The sequence below is a fragment of the Grus americana genome, chromosome 2, assembly GCF_028858705.1.
Source record: "Grus americana isolate bGruAme1 chromosome 2, bGruAme1.mat, whole genome shotgun sequence".
Classification (NCBI taxonomy): Eukaryota; Metazoa; Chordata; class Aves; order Gruiformes; family Gruidae; genus Grus; species Grus americana.
The window spans coordinates 162,512,559-162,528,543 of NC_072853.1; the positions used below are offsets into that span (position 1 = coordinate 162,512,559).

The window sequence follows — 15,985 nt, forward strand, 5'->3', positions numbered from 1 at the left end:
ATCACTACCCGAGCGGTTTGCTAGTGACACGGCAGGAGGGGGGAGTTTTCCAGAGGGGATTTACACAGGCTACACGCCATAATCTGCGGCCGTACTCCCCCCACCCCCCCACCGCATTTCATCTAGGAGGGACTTAAACCCCACGTCCAGCTGCAGCAATTTGTACCCGATCTAACGGGGCCGTCTTCATGTCCGGCGAGATAATCCCCGGTTTTGCAAGGGTGTCCCTTCCCCCAAAACAACCCCCCTCCCCGAAACCTGAAGGTTTCTGAGAGCTGGGGGCTGTTGAAAGAGCCTGCAGCTGCCTTTGTGCTGCTCCTGGAGCTGACCCCTGTGTCCCTGACATTTGTCCCTGTGGAATAAAGGCACTGGTTTATACATGAGAATTCCTGAGGGTGGGGAACAGAGAAAGGCTTTAAAGCAACAGATCGTGCTCATTAGCGTCCCCGTCCATTTAGCAAATGATAAAAGATGGAGAATGCAGCATTTGTGTGAATTTAGCACATACCTGCAGAAGAGGGATTTCAGGAAAAAAGAGATTTCCCTTGGATTTACCCCACCGCTTTTAGTTTTATTTTTTTGTTTTACAGAAACCTCCAAATCCATTTTAAATCTGGGGGGGAGGGGGTGGGTGCGTATTTTTGACCGGCTTCACACAGTGCCTGGGAAGATGCTGGAGGTGCCAGGTGGGACTCCCCCAGTCACGGCTGGGCAGGGGTTCCCCTAACTCCCTACTGTCCCCCAGCGCTACAAGGAGGATTAAGGTTATGGGATCGCTGGTTGGTGCGAAAGTGCCCCCACGTGGAAGCTGAAAATAAAATCTCCAGTGTCTGACTCGAGTTAACGCACCCGCTGTTTATAGTCCGCTCGCTCTCTTGATCTCCAGTTTGAAGCGTTACGTGGAAAAAGGATATTTTCTTCTTTTCGGGCCGCTTTGCTCTATCAGTGACCATTTTAGGATGGTGTAATGCATATGGTGTTGGTGGGAATTCTACTTGGTATGGCTTGGATCAGGTCTTTCTCCCTGTCCTGGGTATGTCTGCATTGCGGCTCACACTTGCCAGTTCGAGGTGGTTTGTAGAAGGTAGGAAAGCATGGAAAAATTGGGGAATGTATGGAAATAGGGGGAAAAAAGGAAGCGCAAAGGGAAATCCCTGCATCACGTATCAAGATGTAGTAGTGAACTGTTGCATGCCTAAAGGGCAGTGCGGGTGAACAGCAGCAGCAAACGCCCGTACATTAATCCTGGTTTACTTCTCGCTTCACTTTAGAAACGTCTCGTTCAGGCAGACTGTCCAATAATTTCTGTGTGGTCCTTGTTGAACCGCTGTTGTGTAAAAAATCTCGTGCACAATCTGTACCATCCTGGAGGGCATAATCCCCTAATGCCGACCGAGCAAAGGCGTTTATCTGTGTCATTAGATGATGGCCGTTTTCTACGCCTGTGGGGAAACTGCTATAGCGTGGAAGCAGTCAGGCTCTGAGACGACAGGCATTAGGTAAATGGTGTTTTTCTGTGTAACGGAGGGGTACAAATGTTTCGCAGGCTCTGCAAAACTGCACGTGTGTCCCTAGAAACCCCGTGTGTCCCCTCGATGTGCTGGAGGCTGGGTTCTGCTGGGGTTCCCTGGTTGTATGATGCTCTCTAACTTCACATGTGCTTCCCCCGTCTTGATCCTCGAGCCAGAAATGTCCATCACGCTGTGTTTAGCTTAGAAAGGAAAAAAAACCGTTCTTCAGATTTTTTTAAGCTCAGCATCAGGGGCTGTGTGGTACAGGATGATTTTTGCTCACGGTGCTTTGAGCTGGTGCTCCGGCATCCGAGGCCGCGGCGAGCAGCCCTTCTCTATGGTCCATCAGTTTCTCTCTTCCCAAAGAATTTTGACAGGTCTCTCTAGTGCGGAACAATTGTATCTGCCCTCATTAATTATTTTGTGCAGGCCTGCAATATCCTGCAATCAGTAGGGTCACCGAGTGAATTGATGATAGGGAAATTATAATGCTGAGCATACAGGACAATTGCCATCTGCTGTCTAAGGTCTGTAATTTAATTAGATTGCCAAACATTCCTTTTCAGATGAAAATGCGGGAAGGCCAGGGAACAAGGCTCAATAGGTTAGGCATCTCGGTGTGACCCTCCTCCACCTCCCCTTGCCAGCCCCTGCAGATCTACCTGAGCTGCCCTGGAGCCATCCCGCTGCGGCACAGGACTGACACAAACGTCCCCTTAAAGCCAGCCTCAAGCACAGACCCACCACCTCTGCCGCAAAACGCTTACACCCGCCCGTCGGCTGCCCGGTTCGATCCTGACGGCTTGTCCTAGCGTGGGCTCACCCCCTCCCCTGCTTGCTTTCCAACCTTCCGAGTTCTCCAGGGGAGATCGTTCCAGCAATTAAAACATAAGTATAACAGATGACTATGGCAAAAGTCTGTTCAAGTGTGTAGTCGGGGTGAACAGAGTCCCGCCGGCATCTGCGAATTTCCAGGATGATCTAATTCTGTAGATAGGAGCAAACGTCCTTACCAGGACAAAGAATAAATTCCTGCCCTTAACCTGTGCCTTGCATTTGCCGTCGGGAGTGAGAAACGTAAGAAGCGTCCAGAGGTGGGGGTCCACGGCTGGTACTCGGAGCAAAAAATAGCGCCTGCTCGAATTAAAACACCCCCTTCATAGCTCTCCTTGATTTTATTTTGAGGTTGATTCACCGTATAGTTCGGCTGACTCTGTGCCGGGCAGCACAGGGCTGTGTGGTTGTGTTTTGGGGACACGGGCAGTGGGGAGCAGCCGAATTTGCCAGCGCTGGCCGTGCTGGGCAGCTGGGGAAGGAAGGAAGGAAGGAAGGAAGGAAGGAAGGAAGGAAGGAAGGAAGGAAGGAAGGAAGGAAGGAAGGAAGGAGCGAGCTGATTTACTGGGGGCTGCTGAGCCTATTGACTTACAAGGTGGCGTGTTGCAATGTGATTTAGAAGCGTGCCGTAATAAACCCATCCCAAACTTGCTTCTTGGCTTGTCCGTAGGGACTTCAAGAGTAAAAATGTCTTGCTGAAGAACGACTTGACGGCAGTGCTAGCCGATTTCGGACTAGCTGTACGGTTTGAACCTGGAAAACCTCCAGGGGACACTCATGGACAGGTAATCATTATCTTTACCAACAACATTTTAAAAAGTTGAGCTTGAAATAGCTCCTCAGGAGTGGGGAGTGGTTTGTAGAGACGCATTTAATTCTGTTTGAGAGATGTATTTTCCATGAAAGCTTGTGCTCAGACATAAATTCCAGGAGCTGCTTTGATCTGGGTGAGCGGGGAGAGCGCTCGGACCCTCCCGACCGCTGGGCAGGTGGGACCCCAGCCCCGGGGGTGGGCGGCTTCTTCCTTCAAGCACGGGACTTGCCGACTCTTTATTGTCTCGGTATTAAACATTAATAGTCCTAAAATTATCAATTTATTTTTAAGCATTCAGCCAGGCTGGCCGCTCAGGTGGCCTTTAGCAGCAGCAGATCTTGCGAGCTGGCTGGGCGCTGCGTAAACAATTTAATACGTTTTTATGGGTTCTTAATTTTCTGCCTTTGCGTTGCAGCGAGTGGCCCCTCGTTCTGCTCTGGTGCCGGGGCGCAGCGAGGCCAGCGTCCCCTCCGTGTGCCTCCGGGGATTTTTGAATGCCCATCTCCAGTGCAGGCTCCTCTTTTTACCTTCATCCCAGAAGGAGTGAACGCTTTTCTGGGTTAGCCCCCCCCCCCTCAACTTTCCTTACTTTTGCGCTCTTTTTTTGGACTTTTTCAGTATTTTCCACGCCTTCTCATGGCTAGGCTTCCCTGTCCCCGCTGCCTCAGATAACGGCAAGAACAGATGAGAATTTCCTAAGGGAAAATATTAGAGGCATTTAAATTCCCATGTTAAAAAGGTGCTTTTTCCCTTGCTCTCCTCTCCGCTCTCCTCCAGTATGGGCTATAATTCAGCCACCTCTATAACCAGAACTATATGAGGAGCTCAGCATGGCTCTACCTGGACTAAACGCAACAAGATCCGTGCTATAACGAGGACTGGATCCCCTCAAAACGAGAGGGGATTTTTTCCAAACCAGATTGTGGCAAGCCAGGGCAGGGGAGATCTTGCAGGTTTCATGTTTTACTGCTCCTGTGGGTGCAGAAAACTTGTTTTATCCAGGGCTGTCAAACCACCGCCGTTTCCTACTGTCTCAGGGTATATCAATTTTACTCTTCTTTTTAAATTATTTATTTATTTATTTATTAGTGAAAGGGGGTTTAATTTTCAACGACTATGATATCAACCAAGTCTGACTTGACTTCAGGCTGTTTTGTGTGACTCCCAAGACAGCATTTTCTCATGCAGCGCGCGCTGCTGGATCATGACGCGGTGGGACGCAGGGAAGGCAGGATCTCATCCATACTCGCCGTGCCGCGCTGCATTTAAATTAGACCCGTAGCGTACGCTGAATGAATATCACACACGTAGCCGTGCACTTTGGCTTTTTCCTTCAGGTAGCTTATCTAGACTCGAGTGATCTTAATGAGAATCGGTGTCAGAAAAAACAACCCCCTTTTGCTCGTTTTCCGAGTGAGGTGCAACTTTAGCAGAAGTAGCCTTAAGGCTAATGAAACCAACTGTCACTCATCCCCAGCCGGCGGAGGCTGACGGCCCCAACTGCAATGTAACTTGAGTTGTTTCTTTCTCCGTAGGTGGGAACGAGGAGGTATATGGCTCCCGAAGTGTTAGAGGGAGCAATCAACTTCCAACGAGACGCCTTCCTGAGAATAGACATGTATGCAATGGGACTGGTGTTGTGGGAGCTAGTCTCCAGATGTAGAGCAGTTGATGGTAAGAATAAAGATCGTCCTCTTTCCCTGGGGAGGGCTCTGTTTCAGCGTGGTTTAGTGGTCCAGAGAATGGGCCTGGCTTTGTTTAAAACAAATTAATAACCAATGGTGTATTTTTATTAAGCAGCTAACCTGTTTTTCACTGGCTTGGTTTTTTAACATAAGCTGTCATTCTCTGTAGATAATAACCTTTGTAGCGTTCAAGTCTCAAAGTGCTTTTAACTATGCCAGTTACATTGCAAATGGGCTGAGGACGCAGAGGGAGAAGGAGCAGGTGACTCCTCCACCAGTGGTGGGTGTCCCTCAGTCCTGAGCCTGCTCTGTGCCGCTCTCCGTGGCGCTTGGCGTTCCTGCCCGCGACCAAGGCGGGCTTTGAGCTCCGGAGAAGAGCCATGCCCAGCTCCAGCTTGGCTGTCACACATCACTTCTGCAGGGCAGTCTGGAAGCCCAGAAGTGAAGCACCTCCGTGTTCAGCAGGAACACGGGGCTGGAAGGATCTTCCAGGGTCAGCAAACCCATTTCCCTGCTGTCATAAATCGTCAGGTATTAATCTTTGAGTTTTGCCAATCAAGCCCTCTCTCAGCAGTGGGCTGACTTTGTTGTTCCATCTACAACTTTGGAGGATCTCACTTTCTCCTCAGTGATCCAAAAGAATGAACTTTCATGGCGTCCCCTTTCTCATTATTTTTTTAACTCTAAAATGATGCTGCAAAACGGGGCCGATGGGGGCCTTTTCTGTCCAAAATAGCATATCTGCTTTTTGGTGACATCCTTGCTGTTGGCAGGACCTTGTCCCTGGTCAGGGAAGGAATCATTTTGTTGTGGTAGCTTTAAGGCTGCTTGCTCCAGCTTCTTTCCTCTTGTGTAGATATGGGTGCTCTGGACTGACTATCAAGTTCATAAATTACTAGTACCTCACCTGGACTTCAAATATTTTTGTTAGTATTGCAGTAGCATCGAGGAGCTTGATTATAATTAGGATGTCTGCATGGGTGTGTGGTAAGAGAAGGTGTTTTCTTCAAAAGTTACTAGCTAACCAGATAAAATGATGGAGGAGCAGGGAGGTAGGAGCTCACTGGGGTGACAAAGTGATACCTAGATCACTCTGCAGGTTTTTGTTAGATGTAGGAATAACCCTTCTCTGCCGAGGCCCCCCCAGATATCCACTTGGGTTTTTGTCTGTCGTGTTTGTGATCTCCTTCCAACTCTTCTCAGGCAGCAGCTGGCCAAGGTGCTCCAGGTGTCGTACACAGCACCGTTAAATCGGAGGAAAGGCTTCCTTTGGGATGAGGGGTGTTGTGCTGATCCTCATCTGCACATTTAGCTCAGAAGTGATGTTGTCTATCTTGCATCACCTTATTTAACAGATGGGCTCCATCTTTGTGGTCAAAATTATGTCTGCTGGTTTCAGTGACCGGTAGCCCCAGTCCTGATGCGTGGAGCTGAAAGGCGATGAATGTAACTTCAGAAACAGAGCTTTAACTCAATTCCAGTTGTGGGATAGTTGGTGAGCGTGATTTGGCTTGGAGATCACCAGTGCAGCTCTTCATAGTCTTGATTCCTCTTGGAGGAAGAGGGAGGGAAAGTTGTGAGCCTTATTGTGCCATCCGTTATGACGAGTGTTTCGGTTTGGGTTAGTGACTGGCATTGTGTCAGCAAGAATAACGATAAGCTGTTCTAGTGATTTTTATTTTTGTTTTAGAGTACCTAAACATCATGTTTGTGGTGTCACAGTTCATGACCGGCTGAAATGGTCAGCTTTTTTATTTTAGTCTGGAAAGGCCCTTTTGAAATATCTCCACTCTTGAAAGAGATCACTCTTTGCTACCGAGAAACCATAAGCGATGCCGCGGAGCACCCTGAGAAAGCCCATCAGTTAAGCTGGGCTGCTGTTTGTGAGAGAGCATCTACGCGTTGCCAAAGGCCAAATGACGTTTCAATAACCAGAAGTTATTGCTACCGTCCGGCGTCTGCACTGATACTCGTAACAGTTGTCTCATTCCTGTGGCTCAGGGCAGTTCACAGCCATAACTGGTATAACTAAAGCGTTCAGAAATCATTTTGCACTTAGGAGCTGGTACTTGGGACAAGTGCATCTGGCTCCAGCGTGTCAGGGCTGACTCAAACCTGTGAACAAGCCAGATCACGAAGCAAGAAATTGTAAGTGTTGTGTATGCCTGACCTAGCTAGTCAGTGCCTAAAATGAAATTAGGCTCATGCTGAAACCTTTCTCTAGGTTATCGTATGTTGAATTGCTATGCTAAAATGTGAGGGTGGGATGATTTGCTCTTTCTGTTAAAATAAATCACGGACTGCCCAGCAAGCCTCCTCAAGGAGAGCGGTGGGATCGGGAGGCCCAGCTGAGGGTTCAGATTCGTAACTCAACAAGGTGGAAAATGCGTGGCTGGACAAGCAGCAGGGACAGCAGAGTCCATTGTGCAGGAGGGATGTAAATCACATTTGTCTGTAATGACATGTGAACTTCAGGCTTTGCTGTGGTGGGTTGAGGTTGCTCTGGAGCCACAGCTCACTCGTGCATGGGGAGGACGTGGCTCTGCAGAGGACATTTCTCTACTAACCCGGTTCTCCGTGTGCACCTCAGGTCCAGTGGATGAATACATGCTGCCTTTCGAAGAAGAAATAGGTCAGCACCCATCCCTTGAGGACCTGCAAGAAGTGGTGGTTCACAAGAAGATGCGCCCCGTGTTCAAGGATCACTGGCTGAAACACCCCGTACGTCCCTCCTGGTTAACGGTGGAAAACGTTTTCTTGGGTGACAGGAATGAGGGATGCGCTTATGCGTCACTTGTTAGCTTCGAAGGGAAGATAACCAGTCCACCCTGGTGCACGGACCTGCTCCTCGGTGGTAGACTTAGTCAGCACTGGGGAGGGAGGGTTTGCTCAACACCTTCATGCTCCCCTTTCCGTTCGTCCCTTGGATTTAGAGAGTAAGCCAGTTGATTCAAGTCAGCCAGCGCTGAATGTGGAGCGTGTGGTGGTTTAGTAGGACTCGTTTAATATGATGAAAGAATGCAAAAATATAGTCCCTTTCATTAAGAAAAAGAAAACGATCCGTACCATCGGAGACGTGTTCCTCACAAGCTAGATAGCGTGCAAGACTTGAACAACTTTTCGAGGAAAAATTAATTAGATGTGAAGGCAAGCAGACAATGAAGTAAAATGCAGCGTGGGTTTCCCAGAGGTAGATCGTTTCGGGCTCGTGTTTTTAATAAAAGAGGTGATTTTTTTCAGATTGGAAAACTGAGCAGATGATGAAATCTCACAGGGCTTCCGTAAGAAGCTAAATATCTCTATTTTGACTAGACTCAGGTGTACTAACTCATTGCCTAGAAGGGAAGGAGAGCTGTGGGTTGTAGATAAAGACGACTGTTCCAGTTGCTGGGTGAACGGGGTTCAAATAGGAGCTGCGCTCTTCCGGCAGTGTGGAATTCGGTTATTTCGGGGATGTCTGCGGAAGGGATTGCCAACAGAGCAACGGTTTCGTAGTAACTGATGCAGTGCTGCCAGCTCTCATGGTTTATCATGGGAATCATATACTTGATGTCTTTTAAAGCATAAACTGCTGAGTCTTGTGATGTACTTTGATATTAAAAAAGTACTTTTGAGGCTGTGAAAAAAAGCTGGATGAGACCAGATCCTACTGCCATAGAAAGAGGAAGCTTAAAAAACTTGAAAACACATATCTAAAGTAATTTTTAAAGCTAATCTCATGATAATTCTATGAACCATTCTGTGATAATTTGCGTACCGTAGAGCAAATATTCTTAGTTTTTCTTCGCGGCATTAAGCTGTGTTAAGTGGACCTCCCCGTCCGCTGCAAGGACGGTCCCCAGAGCAGATGTTGTTGCTGAAGGCGCTTTCTCCCCCTTGTTGTCCGCAGGGCTTGGCGCAGCTCTGCGTGACCATCGAAGAGTGCTGGGACCACGATGCGGAGGCTCGGCTCTCGGCGGGCTGTGTCGAGGAGCGCATTGCGCAGATCCGCAAATCCGTAAACGGCACTACCTCGGACTGCCTCGTCTCCATCGTGACGTCCGTCACCAACGTGGACTTGCCGCCCAAAGAGTCTAGTATCTAAGTCCTGGTTCACTTTTGTCTTTCCAGACTCAGTGGATTTAAAAAAAAAAAAAAAAAAAAAGGAAAAAAGTTAAAAAAAAAAACCACACACAAAAAAACAAAAACACAAAAATCCAACAAACACATGAATGCAGCTGCTATTTTATCTTGACTTTTTATTATTATTGTTATTATTATTATTATTATTTTTTTGGATTGGATCAATTTTACCAGCACATTGCTCTACTGTATTAAAAAATGGACATTTCAGCAAGCATTCAGGTGCCGACTAATGAATGCAGAAAAGGTGCAGGTACCTCAGAACCTCAACAAACTCACTTCAGTTGTTTTTATTTTATTCAGTTTTCTGGGTTTCTCTTTATTGGTCTGTCTTCTGAGCGGAGCATCTGTGACATAAAGGAAAACCACCTACCATCTTAGAAAACGCAATGCTGCAAACTGTGGAGGAAACTTAAGACTGTTATATAAAGAATACACCTTCCTCAAAAGGATTTTTTTCCCCATTTTGTTTTGGTTTTGGGTTCAGTTTCTTTTTTTTTTTTTTTTTGGAAGTGAGCTTCAAAAAAAAACAGCAGATGTGTCTTTTACGGATCTAACGGGTGTCATTGTAACATGGAAAAAAAAAAGTAACTGGGCAGAGAATGTTAATTCTTGATGGTAGAGTTGAAGGGGGGAGTGTAGAATAGGGGTGGGGAGAGTGACGTTGGACTTGGCAGCATTTGTGGAAACATCATTTGCTATGGAGCTACTTCTCAGGTAACCATTAGAGGAGGGGAAGGACATTTCTGGGCAGAGTATTAACGGCTGCAGCGTATGGAGAAAGCTGAGTTAAAGAGCCAGTGGTTGTAAGCAAGGCGCTAGTTCTTTCTTCCTCCAGTGTCTCGGGCTCGGGTGGGAAAAGAACGAAGCAGAACTATAATTACCTTTTATTTTCGACTCCAGACAGTAATGGGAAGGATGCTTTTAAGCAGTGTAATTGGAAGAGGTGGGCAAGTGTGTTCTCAGAAGCACTTTGGTAAAATACTGGAAGACTGGAAAATTTTTGCATCTCGCTTTAAGCGCGAGTCAGTTCAGGAAATTCAGCCTTGGGGTTGATTATCTGTCAGCCCAAGCTACTGGTGCAGATGGTGAGGAAAAGTGTGAAAACTGGCTCTATAATTTTTATTTTTTTTTTTTCCCTTCTTAGTTTGGGGTTGGGAGGGGGTGTGGAAATACCTGAACCATTGGCAGATGGCTCCTGTAGCATCCGAGAAGCCTATGAGCTGCCCAGTGTCAGGATGCAGAGGCAGCGGAGCAGTAGCAGTGATTTAGTGCAGCATCTCTCCAACTGGTTTCTTTGACGCTGCTTTCTCCTTACTCTGTGACGAAACTCTTTTGTCTTAAAGTGGTGCATATTCTAAGATACCGTTACTCTTATTATGCCATAAACTCGCTCTAGTCAGTGAATGTTCCTAATGCTGCTGATTCAACATTGAAATATTTTTTTAATTTGCAAAACATGCAATGTTTAAAAAAAAAAAAACTTTAAAAAAAAAAACAAACACAAAACACACACACACACGTTACGTGGCTTCCGAGGTTTAAACTGAAAAAAAAAATTAAAAACTTCATGACCACAGACCACCTCAAACCAGAAATACCTCAGAATTTTCTACTTGTATGAGTTTTATTATATATTTTGTTAGTTGTGTTGTCTTGTAGTAAGTATATTTTAATGTAAGTTGGCTTTTATGACAAGGGAGTTTTAAAAAAAGAAAAAAAAGAAAAAAAGTTCCAAAATCTTTTAGGAAGTGCTACCATTTTTTTTTTTGTTTTATAAAGCACCATTGTAAATAACTGTATACAGTTGTAGAATAACTGCCTATATAAGGTACCTGGGCATTATTCACTCTTATTTGTGAAGGCTGTTTCCATTCTGTGTTATTTTTTGGTCTGTTTTAGTGAAAGGACAGTACATCTTTTTTTTTTTCTAATTATTATTATTTTTATTTTTTTGACTTTGTATATAACATGAATTCTGTGTCTTGCTAGACTGACAAAGTTATGTCCATTGGATGGCCAGAACTTCTAAATTTTTCTTTGTGTTAAGCCAAAATGCAGTCCTGAACCAGTCACCCTGTAACAAAAATGTAAAAAGTCTGTACTATACAAACAAATTGGACTTCTTGCCACTGCCAAATTGTCAGTGTGCACCCTCGCACAGATACAATTTATTAAGCAAACAAAATCGCTAATTGGAGAAAATAGAAAATTGAAATCTATTTCTTGAAAAATATAGCTTTAAAACCTAGAGGTCACAAATGAGGACACGGTCCTTTACCTTGAAGAGACATTAAGAGAATTGCCTTAATTTGTCTATCTGAATAAAGTCTTAACCTATTCTTTCAAGTTACTGAATGTATATTGCATATTAGTATGTATACACATGTAACTGTATTTCCGTGTGTAGGTTCGGGAGTTTCTTTTTCTTAATGTGCTTCTGTTGCGAACACCTTGACAAAAACCAGACAGAACGATACCGTTTTGACCCAGCCGATGTCCCCGGTGGTGGTTGGCATCTTTGGGCCTGATGCTGCGACATACCTATGCTTGGCATTAAACGTGCGGGTCGCTCTTCTGCGGTCATGACGTTAGGCACTCATTTAATGTTAAGCGTAGTCGTAAAGGCTTGCAGGATCGGTATTTTTCATGTTTAATACATTTCTGCACTGAGATTTATATAAAAATGTGACTATGTTTTAGAAGTGAAGTGATGTAAGGGTTGGGGTGGAGCGGAGAGCAGTTAAGATTGAGTGAATACTTGTTTCGAGGTGGGCTTGCTCCCGTTTCCCCGGGAATGGGAGCCACTTCATATTGCTGCAGAAAGAAAAAAGCTGTACTGTCTTTTAACTGTTAATATCTGTTTGCTGTTCTGGGTTTTTCCTTCAGCATTATGTATTATGGCTAAAACAGGCTTATTACAGCAGTTGCTTTTTTATCCTGATTTCTTTAAGAAGCTTTAAAGTATTTATTGAAAGTGCCATATGATTTTAATAGCCTATTAGACAGTCTCTTAAATCTTCTCTTTTGAGAAAGCATAAACAGAAGTTTCTCATGTGTAGCTTATCACTGCGGGGAACTGCGCGATCGTACAAACCTTGACCAAATGTTGATTGTAAAGTACGACATCTTCCCTGGTGTAATGGTTCCTTATAGATCATCTTGTCAACAGGATTCAGAAACTGATTTTAAAACAAATTTCCAAATTGCGTGTGTGCTCAGTTACAGATTTTATATGTATGTAGGTTTGTGTGTCTCGCTGTCGCAGCTGAGAAGGAAATCCTGAAGTTGTACTTATTTACAAAGTTGTACCAGTTTAGCTGAAGCTGTTCTTTTAAGCTGGTATTTATTTATTTTATTAACAAAGACAAGTTCTGATGAACTTATTGGTCTTTCAACACTTGAGCTGTCAAGCAAGTAGTTTCCTCATGGCTAATCTAGGGTTTGAACTCTCACTGACATGATTTTGGTTCCGTTCAGTACTGCAGAGGGTTTTTCCAAGTCGGCAATCGGGCACGTCCGTAGGTGTGGCTGTAATAAGCAATTGTGGCTCTTTTCCTCGTAACACTCCCTTGAATACGATGGGTACATCATCTCTTGCATTACTTCCTAAGCACTAAATTTCATTTCCCATTCAGACTTAGAGGAAGTAGCTCTTCAAAAAACTTTGCTGGAGAATTTTATCGTTGACCTTCCTCTCTTGTATGGCAGTTCTTAGGTAAATACTAATCTTGAATATCCTGGGTAAAAATTCTTCTTGACTTTAGGAGCCAGGATTCCCCATCTCTCTGGTGTAACTCCCTTTATGAATTCCTTGCACTGGCTGGGCTGGTTTCCTAGGTGGAGGAAGTTTGAGTTCACATTTTGAAACTGGAAATCCCACAGGAACTAAAATTGGAGGGGTGTTTTTGAGACCATAGAGCTGTGACTTGCCAATGAAATGGCATTAGTACAGCAAGGCTGGAAATTGTGTGTGGCTCTTGTTGAAATACATGTGCATGGTAGAAGAGATGGCTATAAACCAGTCTAACCATCCATTAAGTAGTACCAGCCTTATTCATTATGATTAAGGATTTTAGCTAGTCCTGATCATAAAGTTTTCTCTATTAAGACAAAAGAGAACCACGTTTTATTCTGCCTCGTTCTTCAGCTGGAACTCTCTTACAGAATAAACTCTGCTAGATAAAGTTACACCTATGGGAATGCCGAGATCTTTGTGTATCTTTGTTTTGAAGAGAAGGTCTGTGAGTTCCCCCCCAGTAACTCCACTGCATTTTACTTGGGTCTCCCGACCCGCTGCTGTTTCCACTGGAAGTTGTTGGTCTCAGCAGAAGCCCCAGGTCCACTCAGTGCAACGTTGCTGGGGTGGGATTTCCAGGTTGGTTGGGTCAGGCCTCGCCATTAGGAATCCTGATCGCCCCTTAATATCGCAGCACAGGAACCGGAGAAGACACGTTTCATTCCTCTTCTGCTACTTTCTAGGCAGGCTGTCGGAACTTCCCCTGTTTTGCAGGGAAAAGATCTGGTATCACTTAGTATGGAAGAAAGTCGTATTGCAGAGGAAGGTGCTGGTTGCTAACGTTGTGACAGTGCTGTTGTCGCAGTCCTCTTCAAGCCACACTCCGCTTGAGAAGTTGCTGAGCAGGAAGTGTCCCGCAAATTATTATCACTTCTACATACAGAATATTGTTTGGTAACATTGTAAATAAAATAGGCTATATAATAGAGGAAAATAAGGACATTTTGACTTTTTTACTTTTGGAAAAATATATATATATATTTTAGTTACATATACAAACAAAAATTCTACATTGTGTGAGAATTCTTTTATACCACAAATTATTTTTGTAATGCCTAATATGTTTCTGCAGGGAAAAGGGAGAAAGGTCTGTGTACGCACAGCAAATAAATAAATAAATATATATCTATATAATGTTTAAATTAAGTGTGCACTACATCAAAGTCTAGAGGATAGAACAAGTTTAGCCTGAAAACAGTTTGAGGAGCAAGTTAGGATCACAAAAAGTGTGACCAGCAGGTCGAGGGAGGTGATTGTGCCCCTCTACTCCGCTCTTGTGAGACCCCACCTGCAGTACTGCGTCCAGCTCTGGGGGCCCCAGTACAGGAGAGACATGGAGCTGTTGGAGAGAGTCCAGAGGAGGCCACAAAGCTGATCAGAGGGCTGGAGCACCTCTGCTGTGAGGACAGGCTGAGAGAATTGGGGTTGTTCAGCCTGGAGAAGAGAAGGCTTCGGGGAGACCTTAGAGCACCTTCCAGTACCTGAAGGGGCCTACAGAAAAGCTGGAGAGGGACTGTTTACAAGGGCATGGAGTGACAGGACAAGGGGGAATGGGTTTAAGCTGAAGGAGGGGAGATTTAGAGTAGATATAAGGAAGAAATTCTTCCCTGCGAGGGTGGTGAGGCACTGGAACAGGTTGCCCAGAGAAGCTGTGGATGCCCCATCCCTGGAAGTGTTCAAGGCCAGGTTGGATGAAGCTTCGAGCAACCTGGTCTAGTGGAGGGTGTCCCTGCCCATGGCAGGGGGGTTGGAACTAGGTGATCTTTGAGGTCCCTTCCAACTCAAACCATTCTATGATTCTATGTACTTGGACATGCTTTGAGGGCAGCACTGAGTATATGTTTAGGTTATCTTGTATGTCACATCCCTCCTGCTAAAGATGCTTATTGCTTTTCTGTGACCACCTTCCGTTTAACCAGGAAGTTTTTTCATGCATTCATGCGAGTATCCGTGCGTGAGCAGTGTGTCTTTTGGCACATGCTGTGAAGCTGCAGCGAGTTGTGAAGTCAGGGTGTTAAGAATTTACTTGAGACCAAATAGCCAGGCTGATCTCGCTCGCTGCCATATCCGTTTATAGCAGCTGCGTCTGCTGCATTGACAATATGATCTGTAAGGAGCTGTTGCCAGTTGAGTCCTGATAAACCCAATTCCTAGAAGTTCTTTCTCTCTCAAGTGACACAACTAATCAGGCTTCACCAGAACACGCAGATACGTGCTCCGTGTTCCCAACGTCAGATTTTATGGTCTGGGTCGGAGGCACTAAAGAAAAAGAGCACCGTCATGTGCAAAGTCCTACTCACAAAAAGAGCATTCCAAATTTGTGTTACCAATCCAAGGTATTCTAAAAGTATTAAAGAAAAAAACCCAACACCTTAAAATGTATTCTTTTCACTTAAGCTAACTTTTCCCATTGGACTGAAAATTCACTCCGGTCTTTTTGGTTCCCTTTACCTTGACAGCACGGTGTCAGTGGGGTAATAGTTACCGAAAAAAGCTTTAAACCAAACAATACACTGCGCTACCTGGAAGCCTTTTGAAATTGGTGCTCAAATGGCTTCCAGCAGGCTCCTGCAATTGCCGAATCCTACAGCTGTGTTCTTGGTGAAGTCCTGGCCCTGTGGAGGCTGGGGGGGGGGGGGGGACTTGCCATCCGATTAAGTGGGACCATGAGTGTGCATGTGTTCCTGCAGCACTTTCTAAACACACCTGATCCCTTACTTACATGGCACTTCTTTTTTAAAAGTCCAGTTTCAGGGTGACGCTCAGTTCCCTGACTGACGTAGTAACCTATCGAGTAAGCAGTAACCCTTTTTGTCGGGACGCTTCCACAGAAAGAGATCATACTTGTGTTACGTCCATCCAGCTGTTCTGAAATGTAATGCTATTCTGTTGTGCCTTTATTTTTCCATGTAAAAGCAACTGCTGTAAGCTTTTGGGTTTTTTTTTTTCTTTTACTAGTTTTTTCTGTCTGAAAAAACACTTTTCATTGCCCAGCTGTTATTTCTGGATGCAGTCTGTGATCCAGGTATTTCAAGAACCAATTACCTCAAACCTCATGTTAAACAGTGTTGCTATCTGGATTCTCCTTGATACTACAATATCGTAACATACACAAACAGGAACCTTGCTCTATATGGGTGTTTATATATATGTATCATATATGTATATGATATATATATGATATATATATGTAAATGGAAGGTGATCCCCAAGGACTGAA

General features: G+C 45.0%; 1 protein-coding gene across 2 annotated transcripts in view; it reads left to right on the plus strand.

Annotated features, from left to right (window-relative positions):
* The window catches only part of ACVR2B (activin A receptor type 2B), a 100,215-nt gene extending 89,747 nt beyond the window's left edge, over positions 1–10,468 (plus strand). For both annotated transcript variants that reach the window (XM_054817114.1, XM_054817115.1), the window contains 4 exons: positions 3,016–3,130; positions 4,695–4,833; positions 7,435–7,565; positions 8,734–10,468. In XM_054817114.1, coding sequence (XP_054673089.1) covers positions 3,016–3,130; positions 4,695–4,833; positions 7,435–7,565; positions 8,734–8,928 — 580 coding nt within the window. In that variant the 3' untranslated portion in view covers positions 8,929–10,468. The remainder of the gene's footprint in view (positions 1–3,015; positions 3,131–4,694; positions 4,834–7,434; positions 7,566–8,733) is intronic.
* The last annotated feature ends 5,517 nt before the right edge of the window (positions 10,469–15,985 follow it).